The sequence below is a fragment of the Sus scrofa genome, chromosome 3, assembly GCF_054392235.1.
Source record: "Sus scrofa isolate SSC_HxYL_T2T_F1_AM1 chromosome 3, Sscrofa_HxYL_maternal_Yorkshire_Landrace_v2.0, whole genome shotgun sequence".
In the NCBI taxonomy this organism is placed as follows: Eukaryota; Metazoa; Chordata; class Mammalia; order Artiodactyla; family Suidae; genus Sus; species Sus scrofa.
This window is the reverse complement of record NC_139385.1, coordinates 119102127-119122829: the sequence shown is the minus strand read 5'-3', so window position 1 is coordinate 119122829 and position 20703 is coordinate 119102127. Positions and strand designations below refer to the sequence as shown.

The window sequence follows — 20703 nt, the reverse complement described above, 5'->3', positions numbered from 1 at the left end:
GTGGTCCTGTGCCCAGGGGGGGGCCGATGGGCCGAACTAGGATGTGAGTTTCATGGTAATAGATTAGTGAAAAATAGGCAATGCTTAGTTCATAGATTGGTGAGGTAAAGGAAGGAAGAAGCGATACACAGCATAAACTTCATTATTTGTAGTGAAATTTTTTGTCAATCCTAGAAAGTTACAGAACCATGAAAATTGGGTGATAGCAGAGGAACTTCCTAGTAGGATGGCATAAAGTACACCCACTGAAAGCACACCTCTCAAGGCACTAAATGCTATAACTTCAGCAAGATTCTAGTCAGAGCATGCAGAGTCAGATTGTGTTGATTGTACCAACACATTGGTTTTCCCTGGAACAGCACCCTGTGTACATCTTAACAGCCTCGTGCAACATTTCCCAGACTTGCCTGAGCATATGAACCACTTCCAAGGTGCTTATTCAAAGATAGCTCTTCAGGGAGTTCCCATTGTGGTACAGTGGAAACAAATCTGACAAGTATCTATGAGGATGCAGGTTTGATCCCTGGCCTCGCTCAGTGGGTTAAGGATCCAGCGTTGCCATGAGCTACGGTATAGGTCACAGAGACGGGCTCAGATCTGGCATTGCTGTGGCTGTGGTATAGGCCGGAAGCTGTAGCTCCGATTCGACCTCTGGCCTGGGAACCTCCATATGCCGTGGGTTCGGCCCTTTAAAAAAAAAAAAAAATCGAAAAACAAAACAAAGATAGCTCTTCAGCCCAGCCCTCAGAAATTTGGGGTCTGATGGGAGTGGTGATTATGGGCATTTTTGGAAGAGGCTGTCTTACGCAGAGGTAGGCTGTTAATCTTTCGTAGCGCCAGATGTTTTTCTTTCTCACGCCCAAGTACATTGAGAACAGAGGCAAAAGGCATTTACCAAGGCCTGGAGGTCATCATTGTGATTTAACAGAGGGCTGAGTGCCCAAAGGAACTTAGAGGTGAGTGTTACCAGGGCCACAGACTCAGGCCAGGTGTCATTGAGCTTGCTGAGGAACAGGTGCTTTGCATCTGCCTGAGATTGCTTGAGAAAGTAGGGTGTAATTACTATTAGACTTAACTACTTGAACCTTTTTAAAAAGGATGTTACTAGGAATTCAAAACATTCTAGGGCTGCTCCTGTGGCATACGGACGTTCCCAGGCCAGGGGTCTAATTGGAGCTGCAGCTGCCGGCATACACCACAGCCACAGCAATGCCAGATCCGAGTAGCATCTGCGACCTACACCACAGCTCACGGCAACACTGGATCCTTAACCCACTGAGCAAGGCCAAGGATCGAACCTGCATCCTTATGGTTGCTAGTTGGGTTTGTTACCACTGAGCTGCAATGGGGACTCACCACTTAGGTATTAATAATAAATATTTGTTATTCTTTGCACTCTTAGAATACTTGCACATTGTAAGATGACTGACTTGTGTTCTCATTTCCTAATCTTTTAAGACAAGATAATAAAAAAGGACTTTTAAGTATGCCCCTAACTATTAAGCATGGCCCCCTGAAGAAGCTTTGGGGGAAAGTTGGAGGTGGCTGGGGTCTGGGGAAGGCATGAGAAGATATGCATCTCCCAGTTCTCAGACAGTGGTTCTCGAAGGGTGATTGTGGAGCCAAGAAGCTCCCCAGACCTTGCATAGTGTCTGCAGGACACAGCTGTCTTTGAAACAGTGTTGATATTGAATCAGTGGAAGCTATTGGCGGGGGGGGGTTGGTCAAACTGTTGGCCCCTGAACCCAAACCAAGGCTGGTAGTCATCCCATGCCTCAATGCCACACACGTGTAGCTAAAAAAAGAAAAAAAGACAGTTTCATCTATGAATGTGGGGACTTTTTTGTTTTTGTTTGCTTGTTTCACATCCATGGCATGCAGGTGTCCTTAGGCCAGAAATTGAACCTGAGCCACAGCAATGACAATGCCAATTCCTTAACCACTTAGGCCACCAGGGAACTACTGATTATGATTGTCTTTGATTAAGCAGTAAATGTTATTAAGTCTTTACCCTTGACAGTGTGCTTTTTAATATTCTGCATGATGAACTGGGAAGTACTTGCAAAGCACTTGGGCTGCATGCCGAAGCACAGTGGTTGTCTCAAGAAAGAGCTGAACTAGCTGCTTTTCGCATGGAGCACTATTTTTACTTGGAAGAATTACTAACAAACTAGGGGTATTCAACAGAAATTTTCTCAAAAATGAATGGGTTGAACTCATCACTTCGAGGAAAATAATTGACAGTATCTGTTATCAGTGATAAAATTTTGAGCTTTTAAGAAAAAAATGAAACTTTGGGAAAACTTGTGTTTGCAGTTATGAACTTGACAGCTTCCCAAACCTGGAAGTACTGTGATGAGATTTTTCTTGTGAGGTTGTTGGTGATATTAATGCATGTAATTTTTAATTATTTTTACTTTTAATAATAAAATGTATTAATTTTATGAGTATAATAATTGGTTAATATAATAATAGATTACTATGTGATTTTTTATTGAAGTATAGTTGATTTATAATATTGTGTTAGTTTCAGGTATACAGCAGAGTGAATCATATATATATGTATATTATTTTTCAATTTCTTATAGATTATTATAAAATACTGAGTAGATTTCCCTGTGCTACGTAGTAGGTCCTTGTAGTTTTCTATTTTGTATATAGTAGTGTATATATATTAACTCCTAATTTATCCCTACCCCCCTCTCCATTTGATAACCATAAGTTTGTTTTCTGTCTCTGGGTCTATTTCTGTTTTGTATGTTAGTCATTTAAATTTTAATATTATGTGAAGTATGTCAGCATTTGGAAATGATTTTCCAAATGATTGATGCATGATGTTGAAACGTCAAGCATGGGCAAAAGATCCATTTAAAGTTCAAGACAGGAGTTCCCGTTGTGCCTCAACAGCTTAAGAACCTAACTGGTATCCATGAGGATGTGAGTTCTATCCCTGGCCTCGCTCAATGGGTTAAAGGATTTGGTGTTGCCTTCAGCTGTGGTGTAGGTTGCAGATGCGGCTGGGATCTGGCGTGGCTGTGGCTCTGATTTAACCCCTAGCCTGGGACCTTCCATATGCTGCACCTGTGGCCCTTAAAAAAAAAAAGTTCAATATGGATCAGTGAGTGGATTTTTTTTGTTTTTTTAGACCAATGGATTTTACTGTAACAGTCTTTAATGTAACAGAGAAACATTGATAGGATTTCAAATTTCACCTTACAAGTAACTCTAAGAAGGTACCACATGTTGCATTTTGATATAGTATCAAAGAATAATATGCACAGTTAACTGAAAAACCTATTAACATACTTCTCCGTTTTCCAACTGCCTATCTGTATGAGGCCAAATTTTCATCATAAACTTTAACCAAACCATTGTATTGCAGCAGATTAACTACAGAAGCCGGTATGAAAGTCCAGCTGTCCTCTATTAAGCCAGACATTAAAGAGAGTTTCAAAAATGTAAGATGTTGCCAGTCTTTTCAAGACTTTTTTTTAAAAAGGTTGAACATTCTATGTGTGTAAATGCAATAGTTTTATTATTTTAGAATGGATTAATATTTAAATTTCGCTCAGTTTTAATTTCCAATATGATAAATATCGATAGCTTATGGCCCACATAAGCGAGAGCTCTTGGGAGTCTCTCAGTAATTTATAAGCATTTAAAGAAGTCCTGAAACCAAAAAGTTTAAGAACTGCCAAGGTGTGCCGAAGGGGAATGCTCCGAGATGGCTGTCTGGCTTCCTTGAAGACTTCTGCTTCATGTTCATCTCTTCACTCTGCATTCACAAAAAGACGTCTAGATCCTTCCCACCCCTCGTTAGTAGACCCAGTTCCTATGAACCAACACACGAAAAAGTCTTTGGAACAGGAAGCAGTCATGGGAGATCTTCTTGGCCAGGCCACACCCTGACCCTTGTCCTATGGGATTTACTTCGGGAGAAAACCCCAGTTAATTAGAGTTTTCAGTATTTTTCTATGGAGAAGCTGCTTTTAATTTTCACAGATCTGATAATTTTCACTTAGGAGGTTAAGGTTTTAATGAAGCTATTAACTTGTTATTTGGATTCAGACAGACTCACCTATTTCATAGCTTTAAACTTTGGGCGAGCCTTTTTTTTTTTTTTTTTTAAATCTTTCATGCAGTTCCCTATACATGAGGTAAAACTGGGTTAATAATACGTTTAATGGTGTTGTTGATACTTAGGTGTGTTAATAGGTTTTAATTCTCATTTCCCTTGTTCCTCTTGGAAATTTTCTTAGGCTTGGGAGTTTGAGGTGGCAGTTAGCTTGACTGATCTGTTTGTGAATTATAGCTGAAAGACTGCAGACTCCTGTCAGAGAGAGCTGTTCGTCCCAACTGTTGGATATATTTGATTAAGTACATATTTTTATAATAAATCCCACCTTTGTACATACACGTATGTGCACGCACACACACACAAGCACACACACACATTGCCCAAAACAAGGTGATTTGGCATATACCCAGTCACACATTTTAAATTATCAGCTAATTTCCGCTTGGCTCTTCAGAAAGCTGATAAACACTTTGATATCATGCAAGTAAGAATGAATACCCTTCAGTTAAAGTGTGGGTCCTTAGGGACTGGCTGTATTCTTTTGAAGAGATGTGTGCCATACTTCTAGATATAAGCACATAAATAAAGTCTAAGTCAGACCAGACCTTGTTCAGAATTGTTCTTTTGTACTAAATCATTCTCCATGTGCTAATTTTATTTTATCTTTTGTCTTTTTTTTTTTTTTCAGGGCTGCACCCTCGGCTTATGGACGTTCCCAGTCTAGGAGCTGAATTAGAGCTATAGCTGCCGCCTACCCCAAAGCTCACAGCAACAACGGATCCTTAACCCACTGAGTGAGGCCAGGGATTGAACCCGCGTCCTCATGGATACTAGTCGGGTTCATTACAGCTGAGCCATGAGGGTAACTCCTCGTGTGCTAATTTTAAAATGTAGTCTTGATCTTCTCTAGTCTTGAGGGAAAGGTTTTCTTTACTGAAAACAGCACTGACTAGAGAAGACCCATCATTGTTTTGGAGGTTTTATTCTTTTATTCCCTATTCCCCATAGAGGTGTCACCTGACCTCTCTGGAAGGCTGGAGAGTTGTTATTGTGTGGGGTTAGGGAATCCACATGCACAAGTGTGTTTTCTCAAAGGAAAAAGTATAAATGCTTTGAGGTGGAGTTTGGGGAGAAAAGGACGTTAATAGGGAATGACCTTAAAGCTTGAAAACAGTTTCACATCTGAAATATTCTTCATGAAGTTGTCTTTGCTGTGTCCCAGGAGTTATGTCTGGATTTTCTGTGACTTAACTCTCCACGCATCCCCACTCCCTGCACCCCACCACCTCCTCACTGAGCCCTGGACCATTCCTCACTCTCCATTCATCTCTTTCCCATTTATCCACATCTCTTTGTCCCCCTCCTAGAGGATACTCTATTAGCTTTCAACTCTTAATGATTAATGAAGTGTATATTAGCCTTTCCCTGTCTCTCTCTCTCTCTATTTTTGATGTTATCATTCTTCCTTAATGACCACTTTCTCATACCAGTTTTAAGTTATGACCCAAGTGCCCAAGACTTTCAGGTGTGAACTGCATGGAATTTAGAGACCAGAGAGAGAAAATAGCAAGGGAAAGGGTAGGACACTGCTTTAGAGGTCATTTACCCAGATTTCAGGGATTGTTGTGAAAGCTTGCACAAAGTGCCAGTTTCTCTCTGAGCTCACTGGTTCTGTCCAGTTAATACCCATGCATAGACACATAGAAACTCAGGTTTCATGTTACTCAGTTCCATCCTCCTAGGATTTAGCTTCCCCCCTTGTCTTCCAGACTACTTGGGCACGGTCTACCCCTAAGGAACAGATCTGATACTTGCATTCAGCTAATGGTGCCTAAAACTAACAACCTCCTCAAATGCTTGAAATTAAACAAAATACTCTTGATAAAGCCAATACTAAGAGAGTATTGGAAGTGCAAAAGGTCATTAGCAAATCGTTTCATGGATGAGTGACCTTGTTTTTTATTATTTTTATTTTTTCTATTATATATTTATTTACAGTGTTCTGTCAATTTCTACTGTACAGCATAGTGACCCAGTCATACATACATATATACATTCTTTTTCTCACATCATCCTCCATCGTGCTCCATTATAAGTGACTAGATATAGTCCCAGTGCTATACAGCGGGATCTCACTGCTTATCCATTCTAAAGGCAAGTTTGCATCTCTTAACTCCAGATTGCCAGTCCATCCCACTGCCTCTCTTCCCCTTGGCAATCACAAGTCTGTTTTCCAAGTCCATGAATTTCTTTTCTGGGGAAAGGTTCATTTGTGCTATATATTAGATTCTAGATGTAAGTGATATCATATGATATTTATCTTCCTCTTTCTGACTTATTTAGTATGACAGTCTCTAGTTCCATTCATGCTGCTGCGAATGGCGTTATTTTGTTCTTTTTTTATGGCTGAGTAGCATTCCGTTGTGTATATATACCACATCTTCTTAATCCATTCATCTGTTGATGGATATTTGGGTTGTTTCCATGTCTTGGCTATTGTGAATAGTGCTGCAATGAACATATAGGGGCATGTGTCTTTTTCAAGGTAAGTTTTGTCCAGTTATATGCCCAAGAGTGGGATTGCTGGGTCATATGGTAGTTCTATAGTTTTCTGAGGCACCTCCATACTGTTTTCCATAGTGGTTGTATCAATTTACATTCCCACCAACACTGTAGAGGGTTCACTTTTCTCCACACACCCTCTCCAGCATTTGTAATTTGTGGACTTATTAATGATGGCCATTCTGACTGATGTGAGGTGATACTTCATAGTAGTTTTGATTTGCATTTCTCTAATAACCAGTAATACTGAGCATTTTTTTCATATACTTGTTGCCCATCTGTGTATCTTCCTTGGAGAAATGTCTATTCAGGTTTTTTGCCCACTTTTCAGTTGGGTTGTTGGTTTTTTTGCTGTTGAGTTGTATAAGTTGTTTGTCTATTTTAGAGATTAAGCCCTTGTCAGTTGCAACATTTGAAACTGTTTTCTCCCACTCCACAAGTTGTCTTTTTTTTTTTTTTTTTTTTTTACGGTTTCCTTTACTGTGCAAAAGCTTGTCAGTTTGATTAAGTTCCATTCGTTTATTTTTGCTTTTATTTTTGTCACCTTGGGAGACCAATCTAAGAAAACATTTGTACAGTTGATGTCAGAGAATGTTTTGCCTATGTTCTCTTCCAAGAGTTTGATGGTGTCTTACGATTAAGTCTTTAAGCCATTTTGAGTTTATTTTTGTGCACAGTGTGAGGATGTGTTCCAATTTAATTGATTTACATGAGGCCATCCAGTTTTCCCAGCATCACTTGCTGAAAATACTGTCTTTTTCCCATTTTCTTGCCTCCTTTGTCAAAGGTTAATTGGCCGTAGGTATCTGGATTTATTTCTGGGTCTCTTTCTGCTTCATTGATCTGTATGTCTGTTTTGGTACCAATATCACACTGTCTTGATTACTATACCTTTGTAATATTGCCTGAAGTCTGGGAGAGTTGTGCCTCCTGCTTGGTTTTTGTTCCTCAGGATTGCTTTGGCAATTCTGGGTCTTTTGTGGTTCCAATATACATTTTTGGATTGTTTGTTATAGTTCTGTGAAAAATGTCATGGGTAATTTGATAAGGTTTGCATTGAATCTGTAGATTGCTTTGGATAGCATGGCCATTTTTCCAACCCAGGAACATGGAATAGTCTTCAATTTTGTTGATTAATTTTTTTTTTTTATGTTTGCTTTGTTTTGGTCTTTTGTCTTTTGTCCTTTTTAGGGCTGCACCGGTGGCATATGGAGGTTCCCAGAGCTGTAGCCACTGGCCGATGCCATAGCCACAGCAGCGCCAGATCCGAGCTGCGTCTGTGACCTACACCACAGTTCACGGCAATGCCAGATCCTTAACCCACTGAGCGAGACCTCATGGTTCCTAGTTGGATTCGTTTCCGCTGTGCCATGATGGGAACTCCGATTAGTGTTTTATAGTTCTCAGCATATAAGTCTTTCACCTCCTTGGGCAGGTTTATTCCTAGGTATTTAATTTTTGGGGGTGCAATTTTAAGGTATTGTATTTTTGTATTCCTTTTAAGATATTGTATTTTTATATTCTTTTTCTAATATTTCATTTTTAGTATACAGAAATGCAACTGATTTCTGAATGTTAATCTTGTATCCTGCTACTTTGCTAAATTCATTGATCAGTTTGAATAGTTTTTGTGTGGAGTCCTTAGGGTTTTCTATATATAGTACCATGTCATATGCATACAGTGATAATTTTCCCTCTTCTTTTCCAATTTGGATACCTTTTATTTTGTTTGTCTGATTGCTATGGCTAGGACTTCCAATACTATGTTGAATAAAAGTGGTGAGAGTGGGCATCCTTGTCTTGTTCCAGATTTTAGCAGAAAGACTTTCAGCTTTTCTCTGTTGAGTATTATATTGGCTGTGGGTTTGTCATAAATAACTTTTATTATGTTAAGGTATGTTCCCTCTATACCCACTTTGGTAAGAGTTTTTATCATGAATGGATGTTGGACTTTGTCAAATGCTTTTTCTGCATCTATTGAGATGATCGGGTGGTTTTTGAATTTTCTTTTGTTAATGTGGTGTATGATTTTGATTGATTTACGTATGTTGAACCATCCTTGTGAACCTGGGATGAATCCCACTGGTCTTTTTCATGTGTTGTTGGATTCCATTGGCTAAAATTTTGTTGAGAATTTTTATGTCTATATTCATCAAAAATACTGGCCTATAATTTTCTAGCAGTATCTTTGGTTTTACTTTTAGGGTGATGGCGGCTTCATAGAATGTCTTTGGGAGTGTTCCTTCTTTTCAGCCTTTTGGAAAAGTTTAAGAAGGATGGGATAAGTTTTTCTTCGTATGTTTGGTAGAATTCGCCTATGAAGCCATCTGGTCCTGGACTTTTATTTGTAGGGAGTGTTTTTATGACATATTCAATTTCATTTCTAGTGATTGGTCTGTTCAGTTGATCTATTTCTTCTTGAATCAGTTTTGGCAGGCTGTAAGTCTCGAGAAAGTTGTCCATTTCTTCTAGTTGTCAAATTTGTTGGCATGTAATTGTTCATAGTATTCCCTTATGGTTTTTTGTATTTCTACAGTATCTATTGTGAGTTCTCCTTTTTCATTTCTTATTTTGTTTATTTGGGAGTTTTTCTCTCCTCTTCTTGGTGAGTCTGGCCAGAGGTTTTTCAGTTTTGTTTACCTTTTCAAAGAACCAACTCTTGGTTTTATTGATTTTTTTCTATTGTTTTTTGAATCCCTATTTTATTGATTTCCTCTGTGACCTTTATGATTTCCTTCCTTCTGCTGACTTGAGGTTTTGTTTGTTCTTATTTTTCTAATTCATTTAGGTGGTGGGTTAAATTGTAGATTTCAGATTTTTCTTCTTTTTTGAGGAAGGCCTGTATCACTGTGAACTTCCCTCTAAGCACTAGTTTTGCAGCATCCCATAGATTTTGAATGCTTGTGTCTTCATTATCATAACCATTTGTCTTGAGGTATGTTTAATGTCCTTTTTGATTTCCTCATTGACACATTGGTTTTTTAGTAGCATGTTGTTTAGTCTTCATGTAGTCGGTTTTTTCCCATTTCTTTTCCTATGGTTGATGTCTAGTTTCATGCCATTGTGGTCAGAGAAGATACTTGAAATAATTTCTATACTCTTAAATTTTTCGAGGTTAGTGTTGTGCCCCAGTGTGTTGTCAGTCCTTGAGAATGTTCCATGTGCGCTTGAAAAGAATGATATTCTGATTTTTTTTTTTTTGGATGTAATGTCCTGAAACTGTCAATGAAATCTAACTTTTTTATTGTGTCATTTAGGATCTCTGTTGCCTTATTGATTTTTCTATCTAGAGAATCTGTCCATTGATGTGAGTGGGGTGTTAAAGTCTCCTACTCTGATTGTATTCCCATCAATTTCTCCTTTTATGTCTGTTAGTATTTGTTGTATCTGGGCGCTCCTATATTTGGGGCATATATATTGATGATTATAATACCCTTTTCTTGAATGGATCCTTTTATCATTAAATAGTGTCCTTCTTTGTCTTTTTTTATGGCCTTCATTTTAAGGTCTATTTTGTCTGATACGAATATTGCAACTTCTGCTTTCCTGTCTTGTCCATTGGCATGAAATATCTTTTCCCATCCGTCACTTTCAATTCATATGTGTCCTTTGCCCTAAGGTGAGTCTCTTGTAGACAGCATATTGTAGGCTCTTGCTTTTTTATTCAATCTGCCACTCTGTCTTTTGATAGGAGCATTCAGTCCAATGACATTTAAGATTATTATTGATAAATATGTATTTATTGCCATTTTAAACCTTGTTTTCCAGTTGATTCTATGTTTCTCTTTTGTTCCTTTCTTTCTTTGGTTGGATGATTTCCTGTTATTTTATGCTTGTTTAGTTTTCTTTTTAGTTTTTGTGAATGTAAGTTTGGTTTTTATTTGTGGTTGCCCTTTTTTTTAGGTATGTTAACCCCTTCCTATATCTATCTGCTTGCTTTAGGCTCAAACACATTCTTAAAAAAAGTCTAGATTTTCTTACTTTCCTTCCCCACATTCTATGATTTTGAAGTTCTTTTTTAACATCTTCCTATTTGTCTTTTTGCTGTTCCTTGTGTTTATTGTCACTTTTTCAATAGTTTTTCCCCCCCATGTAGATCTGTATAGTGGCTTAAGTGATTGCTTTCCAGTTGTGATTTCCTCCATCCTATGTCTCCTTACTTCTTTTTTTTTTTTAATTTTTTTTTTTTTTATTTAGAGAAGCCCTTTCAGTATTTCTTTTAGAATGGGTTTAGTATTGCTGCACTCTTTTTTTTTTTTTTTTGCTTTTTGCTTTTTAGGACTTCCCCTGAACCATATGGAGGTTCCCAGGCTAGGGGTCCAATCGGAACTGAAGCCACTGGCCTACACCACAGCCACAGCAACATCAGATCTGAGCCACATCTGCGACTTGCACCACAGCTTACGGCAATGCTGAATCCTTAACCTATGGAGCGAGGCCAGGGATCGAACCTGTGTCCTCATGAATGCTGGTCAGATTCGTTTCTCCTGAGCCACAACGGGAGCTCCCTTTTAGTTTTTCTTTGTTGGAGAAATTCTTTATTTCTCTTTCTATTTTAAGTGATATTCTTGCTGGGTAGAGTAGTCTAGGCTGTACATTTTTCCCTTTTAGAACTTTGAATATATCTTGCCACTGTCTTCTGGGGTTTCTGTAGAGAAATCAGCTGTTGCCTTAATGGCAGTTCCCTTATTTGCTTTTCTCTTGCTACCTTTTTTTTTTTTATTATTATTTATTTTTATTTTTTTTCTTCTTGCTACCTTTAGAATCCTCTCTTTATCTTTAACTTTTGCCATTTTTATTATAATATGTCATGGTGTGGGCCTGTTTGGGTTCAACTTGTTTGGGGCCCTCTGTGCTTCCTGAATCTTGATATCTGTTTCCTTTAGATTTGGAAAGTTTTCAGACATGATTTCTTCAAATATATTTTCAGTCCCCTTTTGTTTTTCTTCTCCTTCTGGAATCCCTATTATGCATAGATTGGCCTGCTTTGTTTTATCCCATAGATCTCATATTGCTTTCATGGTTTTTCATTTGGTTTTCTGTCTGCTGTCCCGATTGGGTGATTTCCATTACTTTTTCATCCAAGTCACTAATTCATTCCTCTGCATTATTCATTCTCCTCTTCAGTGCCTTTTACTCAGTTTGTGTTTCTGCAAATGAATTTTCTAATTTTTCTTGGTTCCAGTGGGTGCCCTTTTGCTCAGATGACTTGCCTCTTGGAGGTAGACCTGATCAGAATGCAGCTGCTTCACTCATCCGTGGTCTTTTTCCCCCTTAAAGGACTTTAGTTTGTTTAAATATAATGAAATTATTTCAGAATGAGTCACCAGAAGTAATCCTGCTCTGAATAACCTAGAGATGAGCTGTAAATATGTCCTTGTATTTGGAGTCAGCAAATAATAGAGTAGTTTGAATTCAGTAGAGGAAATAGGCAAATTAACTTAATATTCTTGTTGTATAGGGAGGTAAGTCTTCTTTAGGGCATTTTCATAGTTAATGCAGTAAAAGTATTTTCTGTGCAGGAGTGAAAACAAATTAGAATTCTGTTTTTAATCTTAGTCATACACATGGCCTATCCAAGTTCTAATAAGTCATAACTATACTTGTGCAGGGGCTTATTTATGGTATCAAATTCTAATAAACCTCAGTTTTCTGCACTCTCTCTCCAGTGATCTTTGCTGTTTTGGAGATTATCTGTGAGACAGCCTAAGATCATCTAAAAGTGTCTGAAATACATAATAAATATATTTATTAATAAGTTAGGACGTACTTACTGAGGGCTGCTTAATATTTTTCTTTTTCTTTTCTTTTCTTTTTTTTTTGCTTTTTAGGGCTGCACCTGCAACATATGGAAGTTCCCAGGCTAGGGGTTGAATCAGAGCTACAACTGCTGGCCACAGCCACAGCACAGCAATGAGGGATCTGAGCCACGTCTGCTACCTATGCCATAGATCTTGGCAGTGCCGGATCCTTAATCCATTAAGCGGGCCAGGGATTGAACCCACGTCCTCATGGTTACTTGTTGGATTAGTTTCCACTGAGCTGTGATGGACCTCCCTGCTTAATACATTTTTGATAGATGCAGTAATTACAGCAGATGTCATGAGTTGTGTTTGAAAATCAAATGCTTTACATGAAATTAAGACTTCATAAAAGTAAGTGTTGGAATGTTGCTTTTGGCTTTTAATTATTAAATAAGCATTATTTATTTTTTTCTTTCCAAAGGAAAAAAATTTGATAAAAAGAAAAATTTGCCCCCCTTAATGAAGTAATTTGCTGAACCTTTTATTTATGTATTGCAACCATATGTCTTCAGCTAGAAGTTTTTCTTCTCTTCTTTTCTCTCCTACAACTAAATAGCTCTGGGCAGAAGCATGCAACCTTTTTGCTATTAAGTTTCTCTGAAGTAAGTCCAGAAAGCTTTGAAAATATTTTGACCAAGATAGTTTAGGAGTCTGGTTATGACTCAGTTTGTTCTGACTGATCTGATTGAATACCATCTTGGATTGTCAAAGAAGTGATGTAATGAGTGTTTTCTCATTCTGCAGGATATTCTTAGGCTCACAAATATTATCTCCCACCTAGTATAATATAGAGAACTTCATTTCCCCACCCCCCACCCCCCAGCCTTCAGTTTAGGAGCAGTTTCTCTGCTCAGAAACCGGTCTCCTTTTACTTTAGTGGGATATGTTAGATTCTTGTCCTTTTTTATCTCCTGAGGAAGTTGGTATCTCTTACTTTTTTTTTTTTTTTTGAAATTTTCAATTTTAAAAGTTAACTTTGCAAAAACTTGAAAAAATTTCAAACTTACAGAAGACTTGTAAGTGCAGAACCAACTGTCTTTTGTATCCTGAAGTTTTGGAAAGTAAGTTGTCAACACAGTGCTGCATCATCCTCAAACACATGGTCGCTCTCTTACATACGCACCACTTGGGTGTTCACATTAGAAAATTAACATTGACGTATTGTTGCCATCTAATCCTCATAAGACAAGCTTATGAAAACTAGTCAGTTGGCAAAAAAAGAAAACTTGAGTGCTGCATTATGTGAAAAAAGTCATGATAATTCAGTTGAGAGGTCTCAGTATGTAACAAAAAATACAAACTGTAAACTGAATGACAGATGAAGAAGGCGGTGAAGATGATCATGGTGATGGGACTGTTGTCCATGTATTTGCTTGGAGCTCCAGTGTCTGCATCCACCTTGATGCTAATATGTACGGCCTTGCGATGGCTCATCACGACACCCCTGGATGCTGCTAGGCCTTTGGCTTTGCATTTGGCCCTGGTACCTTTTCTCCGAGATGGCCAGCTTACTCTCCTTAGTCTGCTTCTTGACATAGCTCCTGGGAGTTCAGGCATTCAGTTCAAAGTACAGGTATTTCAGCCTAGCAGAGGAATTCCTCAGTGCGTGCAGGTTGAAGCTGCCCACTGCACTGTGAGGATGGTCTCGAATGAATGAGTGTCCTGCCCTTTGGCCCTCTTGCTGAACAGTAAGAGAACTCATACTCCAAGATCAAATAGACACACCCTTAGGTTTCACTTTATTCCAAGAAAAAGACTTAGCTGAATTTCTTCATATAATTTTTCTCTCATCTCTGTTAGAAAGTGCCATTGTCAAAGTGACATTATGGTTGTGACATAGATATGCTGAAGGACAATTTTTCTTAGAAAAAGTAAAAAGACTGATTAATAAGGCTAGTTCTTTGAAAGAACTATCATAGGAAACCTCAGTTTAAAATACTACTTTCGGAGTTCCCATTGTGGTGCAGCGGAAACGTATCTGACTAGTATACATGAGGATGTGGGTTCCATCCCTGGCCTCGCTCAGTGGGTTGGGGATCCGGTGTTGCTGTGAGCTGTGGTGTATTTCCCAGACGAGGCTTGAATTCCAAGTTGCTTTGGCTGTGGCCTAGGCTGGCAGCTGTAGTTCCGATTCGACTCCTAGTCTGGGAACTTTCATATGACTCAGGTGAGGCCCTGAAAAAGCAAAAATAAGTAAACAAAAAAACTGTTTTTCTGGAAGTTCCGTTGTGCTGCAGCTGTAGCACATTGAAGATCTGGTGTTGCTGCAGCTGTGGTGCAGGTTGCAACTGCAGTTCGGGCTCAGTCCCCAGCCCATGAACTTCCACCTGCTGCTGGTGTGGCAAAAAACAAAAACAAACAAACAGAAACTAAGAAAACTGTTTTCTTGATAAGTTAAACTTTGTTTTTTTTTTTGTTTGTTTTGTTTTGTTTTGTTTTGTTTTTTGGCCATGCCCATGGCATGCAGAAGGTTCTGGGCCAAGGATTGAACCCATGCCACGGCAGTAATCATGCCAGATTCTTAACTGCTAGGCCACCAGGGAACTCCTCTGATAAGTTTTTCATGTGCGTGTTTAAGTAAATGCTGATTAAATATAAAGGTTTGGAGTTCCCGTCGTGGTTCAGTGGTTAACGAATCCGACTAGGAACCATGAGGTTGCGGGTTCGATCCCTGGCCTCGCTCAGTGGGTTAAAGATCTGGCATTGCTGTGAGCTGTGGTATAGGTCGCAGACGCGGCTCCGATTCCGCATTGCTGTGGCTCTGGTGTAGGCCGGCAGCAACAGCTCTGATTAGACCCCTACCCTGGGAACCTCCACATGCAGTGAGGGCGGCCCTAGAAATGGCAAAAAAAAAAAAAAAAAAAAAAAAAAAATTTAAGGTTTTTTTTTTTTAACATGTAAAGAAATTCAAGAAAATACTCACATCCCCTTGCCTTATCAAAGTGACTTTTTTTTTTTTTTGGTTTATATGTCTATTTGTATAACTTTTGCAATAAGAATCTTGCTTATATTGAAAAGCTATTACACATATATATTCTGATTATGATATGTGTTCTTAAGGCTCTTGCAGACCAATTTGAGGATAAGACCACATCTGTACTGGAACGTCTGAAGATTTTCTATTGCTGTCAAGTACCACCTCATTGGGCCATTCAGGTATTTTGTTGTTGTCATAATAAATGCCATAGAAAAGAATGACTTTCAACTTATGTTTGAATTTTCAAATATTTCAGTGAAAAGAATAAAAATAGCTGGGGATTCCCAAATACTTCAAACTGCTATTTTGAATAACGTGATATTAGACTTTGGAAACTTTTTTTTTGAAAATTTAAACTAGATTAAATAGAATCCTCAAAATTAAATAATAAGAGAACCATAAGAATTTTCATTTTAAAAATAACTTTCTATGGGAGTTCCCATCCTGGCTCAGCAGTAATGAAACTGACTAGTATCCGTGAGGATGCAGGTTCAGTCCTTGGCCTCACTCGGTGGGTTAAGGATCTGGCGTTGCCGTGAGTTGTGGTGTAGGTTGCAGACATGGCTCAGATGCCGCATTGCTGTCACTGTGATGTAGGCTGGCAGCTACAGCTCTGATTCAACCCCTGGGCTGGGAACTGCCATATGCCTCAGATGCAGCCCTAAAAAAAGACAAAAAAACCCCAAAATTTCTATGTTTAAAAGCCCATTATGGGAGTTCCCACTGTGGCACAATGGGAGGGATCCACGGCATCTTGGGAGCACTGGAACCCAGGTTCAATCTCCGGCCCATTGCAGTGGGTTAAGGATCTGTCATTGCCGCAGCTGTGGCTTAGGTTGCAGCTGCTGCCCAGATCTGATCCCTGGCCCAAGAATTCCATTATCATGGGGAGGCCAAAAAGAAAAAAATAAATAAATAAAATAAAAGCCCATTATGGATTTCCTGCTAAAGAATAACCTTTTAAGAGCAAGTTGTTTACAAAAGGTACAAGAAAGCATTTATTTGATACTCAGTATTGTTAAATAACCCTCAACTATTCTCATCTTTCTAACAATATGAGAATACCGGGTTTAGCTCCCATACCATGGTTCTCCTGTCTTACAAGTGTTTTTCCTCTGTATTGTAAAATTTTAAGCACTGAAGGCAACTTAGACACCTGGTCCAATTTCTCGATTCTACAGAAAAGAAAATTGGGCTCCAGTGCAATTAACTACATTTTTCCATTGTTGATCACACAGTTCATGAACTGCATCTCTCGTTTCCCAACTTGTAGTCTAGTTTATTTCCTTTCCTATCTCTTCATTGGGCTGTAATTATACCAAATAGTAACAACCAACTTTTACTATACTTTTATTATAAGGCATACATTGTGTTCTGCCTTTCACACACATAATCTTATTTTATTGCAATGGTTTCCTGAAATAGCCCCGTTTTATAGATGTGCAAGCTGTGTGGTACAGAGAAGCTGAGTGGAGTCAAATGATGCCCACCAGAAATTTCTAGCTGATTGAGTAACTACTTTTATCTTAACCAGCTTCTGGTCCTCTCTTGTGGATTATGCACACGACTAGTTATTAGAATTATAAATGCCACTCTACTATTCAACAACTTGCTGTCTCCATCACAAGATTTCTTAGAGTCGGAGTTCTCGTCCTGGTGCAGCGGAAACGAATGTGACTAGGAACCATGAGGTGCGGGTTCGATCCCTGGCCTTGCTCAGTGGGTTAAGGATCTGGCATTGCTGTGAGCTGTGGTGTAGGTCACAGACATGGCTCGGATCTGGCGCTGCTGTGGCTCTGGTGTAGGCTGACAGCTACAGCTCCGATTTGACCCCTAGCCTCCATGTGCCGAGGGTGCAGCCCTAAAAGGACAAAAGACAAAAAAAAAAAAAAAAGATTTCTTGGAGTGGATTATATTCTTAGGCACAGGAAATGAAGGGGCTCACACATTGGGGGTTCACTTTTATCTGTTGAAGGCGTCTCAGTAAAACAAAGGCACAGAAAGCTTTGTTATATGATCTCAAAAGGAGTAACTTCATCAGGAAGGTGTTAACTGGAACTTTTTGGCATGTTTTTGACCCTGATCTGTGAGGTTTGTTAAGTGCTTTGTACTCTGTGGTTTGCGGTATATAAACATCTCAGACTCCAAGCTATTATTATGACAAAACATGTCTATTGAGGGTGCAGCTGTTACCCTGTTTCTGAACAGAAGCATTATAAAAATTAAATACTGTTCAAAAAAGAATTTAGGCTAAGTTTATTTTATCTGCTTATTAGGAAGCTGTGGATTTTAAGATTTGGGGATAGTTAGGTAAATATCTTCTTTCATTAAAAAATTAAATCACTTTTTTCTTTCATTAAAGGGGGTAATAACTATATCATTATGTATATATTTAAAGATCAAGGAATAACAGCAAAGTTTATTGTAAAAAGAGACTGTCTTTACTACTAGCTAGCTGTACCAGCTTAGATGCCATAACTTTCTTTATTAAATGAAAAAGTTAAACTTTGCTATATGAGCACTAAGATTTATTTAGCTCCCACTGCTATGTTCAGTTTTTGAAAATGTCCAATCATATATTCTAAAATAGCCAAATTCTCCTGTATTTCATGGGATACAAAAGAATCAGACCATTCCTTTATTTATTTTGTTAATATATATTAGCTTATAATTTTCAGGTGTATTTTCTTTTACTTTCCAAGTTTGTTAGTCCTGTATCTTCCATGTTCATTAGCTTCTTAACTCTTAGATATGTATTGAATTTTGAAACCACACCTTATTTAAGAGTCTCACTTACTTTTAAAACCTTCCTAGTATTGTTTTCTATTCCTGCAAGATGAACCACTTATAATTACAATGTATTTATTTATGTCTGAATATTTTTAACCTTCACTCACCTTACCACACCACTCTGTCCCCTTTTATCTACAAAGGACTGGGAAATTAAGCAGCTAAGTCTTTTAGAATGTGCTTCAAGTAAATTAGTGTTTTCATTTTCCTCAGCTGTGTTCCCAGAACTACTGGACTGTATGGTAGTTCTGTTTTCAGTTCCTGGAGGAACCTCAGTACTGTTTTGAAGAGTGGCCATACCAGTTACATTCCCACCAACAGTGCACAAGAGTTCCCCTTTTGGAGTTCCCATCATGGCTCAGAAGGAACAAATCTGAGTAGTGTCCATGAAGACGCAGGTTTGATCCCTGGCCTCACTCAGTGGGTTAAGGATCCAGCATTACCTTGAGCTGTGGTGTAGGTCGCAGACGCGGCTTGGATCTGCAGTGGCTGTGGCTGGCGGTTTCAGCTCTGATTCGACCCCTAGCCTGGGAACCTCCATATGCCGTGGGTGCAGCCCTAAAAAGACCAAAAAAAAAAAAGAAGGAAAGAGTTCCCCTTTCTCCACATCCTCAGCAACACTTATTGCTTGTCTTTTTGATAATAGCCATTCTAACTATAGAGTTTTAAAAATTGATTTATTGGATCTCAGCTTTACATCAGAGATTATCATACATAGACTCTAGGTAATAAAGAAATACAGATTTTTGCCTTTTAAGTTCTTCTGGGTTTTGGAGAAAAGAAAGATATATTAAGTATTTTGAAGTTTCTATATTGGTTTTTAAATTCCTCATCCCCTCTAAAGAAGTTTGCTAAAGTAAAGGTAAGTATTGAATGATTGCAAATTCCTGATTGGTTGAGGTTGAATTATAGAAATTATGCATTTATTACGATAAACAGGCCCTTGAAATGGCAGATTGGATATACTTGCAAGTGGAACAGGAATTTGTCTTTGCATAAAGGAATGTTCATTCTTTTAATTTGATTTTCTAGCGCCAGCTTGCAAGTTTACTCTTTGAGTTGGGATGTACCAGTTCAGCCCTTCAGATATTTGAGAAGCTGGAAATGTGGGAAGATGTTGTCATTTGCTATGAAAGAGCTGGGCAACATGGGAAGGTATGTAGTAGTACAGTTCTTTGTACTGGCCAGTTCCGTCTTTAAGCATCTTCTCACATTTTGTTTTTTAAGCCTACTTTTGCTAACAGTTCACTTATCTTTTTTCACTTTTTTCCACCGAAATCTTTTTATTGGATTCTCTGATTTCCATAGGGGCAGTTGGTTTTAATTGTCTGCAGATGTGTGTGTATATGTGTGTGTGTGTGTGTGTGTGTGTGTGTGTGTGTGTAAAAGAGAAAAGCAGGCCCAAAATTGATATAATATTTGATGTTTAGGAATGAATAATGAAAGCTTTGAAGACATTGCACATTTTGATCTCGTTCCTTTATTAACTCTCCTTCTGTAGACAACTTCAAAGTTAACTATTGGGAATTCTTTTAACTATCAGTGGGTTGCCTGATGGTCAGAGGCTATGGGTCTGAAGGAAGGTTACCTAGGAGAGGGCAGCTGGCTGGACCTGCGGAAAATCCAGGGTGAGACTCTCATACTGAGTGAAGTCAGTCAGAAAGAGAAAGGCAAATACCATATGATATCACTTATATCTGGAATCTAATATACAGCACAAAGGAAGCTTTCCACAGAAAAGAAAATCATGGACTTGGAGAATAGACTTGTGATTGCCAAGAGGGAGGGGGAAGTAGTGGGGTGGTTGGGGAGCTTGCGGTTAATAGATGTAAACTATTGCCTTTGGAATGGATTAGCAATGAGATCGTGCTAATCCATCGTGTAGCACTGGGAACTATGTCTAGTCACTTACGATGGAGCATGATAATGTGAGAAAATAGAATGTATACATGTATGTGTAACTGGGTCACCATGCTATACAGTGGAAAAATAAATGTATTGGGAAAATAACAATTAAAAAAAAAAGAAAAAATCCAGACGGTGTGACAGAACCCCCCTTGGGGCAAAGAAGAGTTGTCAAGTGTGTAATGCACGTTTAATTCCACCCTTAAACTGGGTCAAGAGAGAAAATGTTGCAGTAGTCGCATCTGTTATTAATCTGTTGTTTTCTCCCCTCATAAATTAACAGATTATTTATTTATTTATTTATTTGGCTGTGCCTGTGGCATGCACAATTTCCCAGCCCAGGGATCGAACCTGAGCCACAGCAGTGACCTTAGCCATAGCAGTGACAATGCCAAGTTCTTAACATCCAGGCCACCAGGGAATTCTGTAAATGAACAAAATTTTTAAAGAATATGAGACTGCATTGTGTATTTCTGTTAAAACAGACACATTGAAATCATTTGTTTTGGATTAAAATTTTAAATGGCTGAATTTCTATTTTAAGTATAATGCACAAGCAGTCATGGGTTTTATTCTTGTAAAACCTA

At 38.5% G+C, this 20703-nt stretch overlaps 1 protein-coding gene across 4 annotated transcripts in view; it reads left to right on the top strand.

The window, feature by feature from the left end:
- TTC27 (tetratricopeptide repeat domain 27) overlaps positions 1 to 20703 on the top strand; it is a 177001-nt gene that overhangs the window by 91291 nt on the left and 65007 nt on the right. For all 4 annotated transcript variants that reach the window (XR_014842314.1, XR_014842315.1, XR_014842316.1 and 1 more), the window contains exons 11-12: positions 15505 to 15600; positions 19244 to 19366. Coding sequence is in view for 1 of the 4 variants with exons in the window: in XM_021087655.2 (XP_020943314.2) it covers positions 15505 to 15600; positions 19244 to 19366 (219 nt within the window). In the remaining 3 variants the exon portion in view is untranslated. The remainder of the gene's footprint in view (positions 1 to 15504; positions 15601 to 19243; positions 19367 to 20703) is intronic.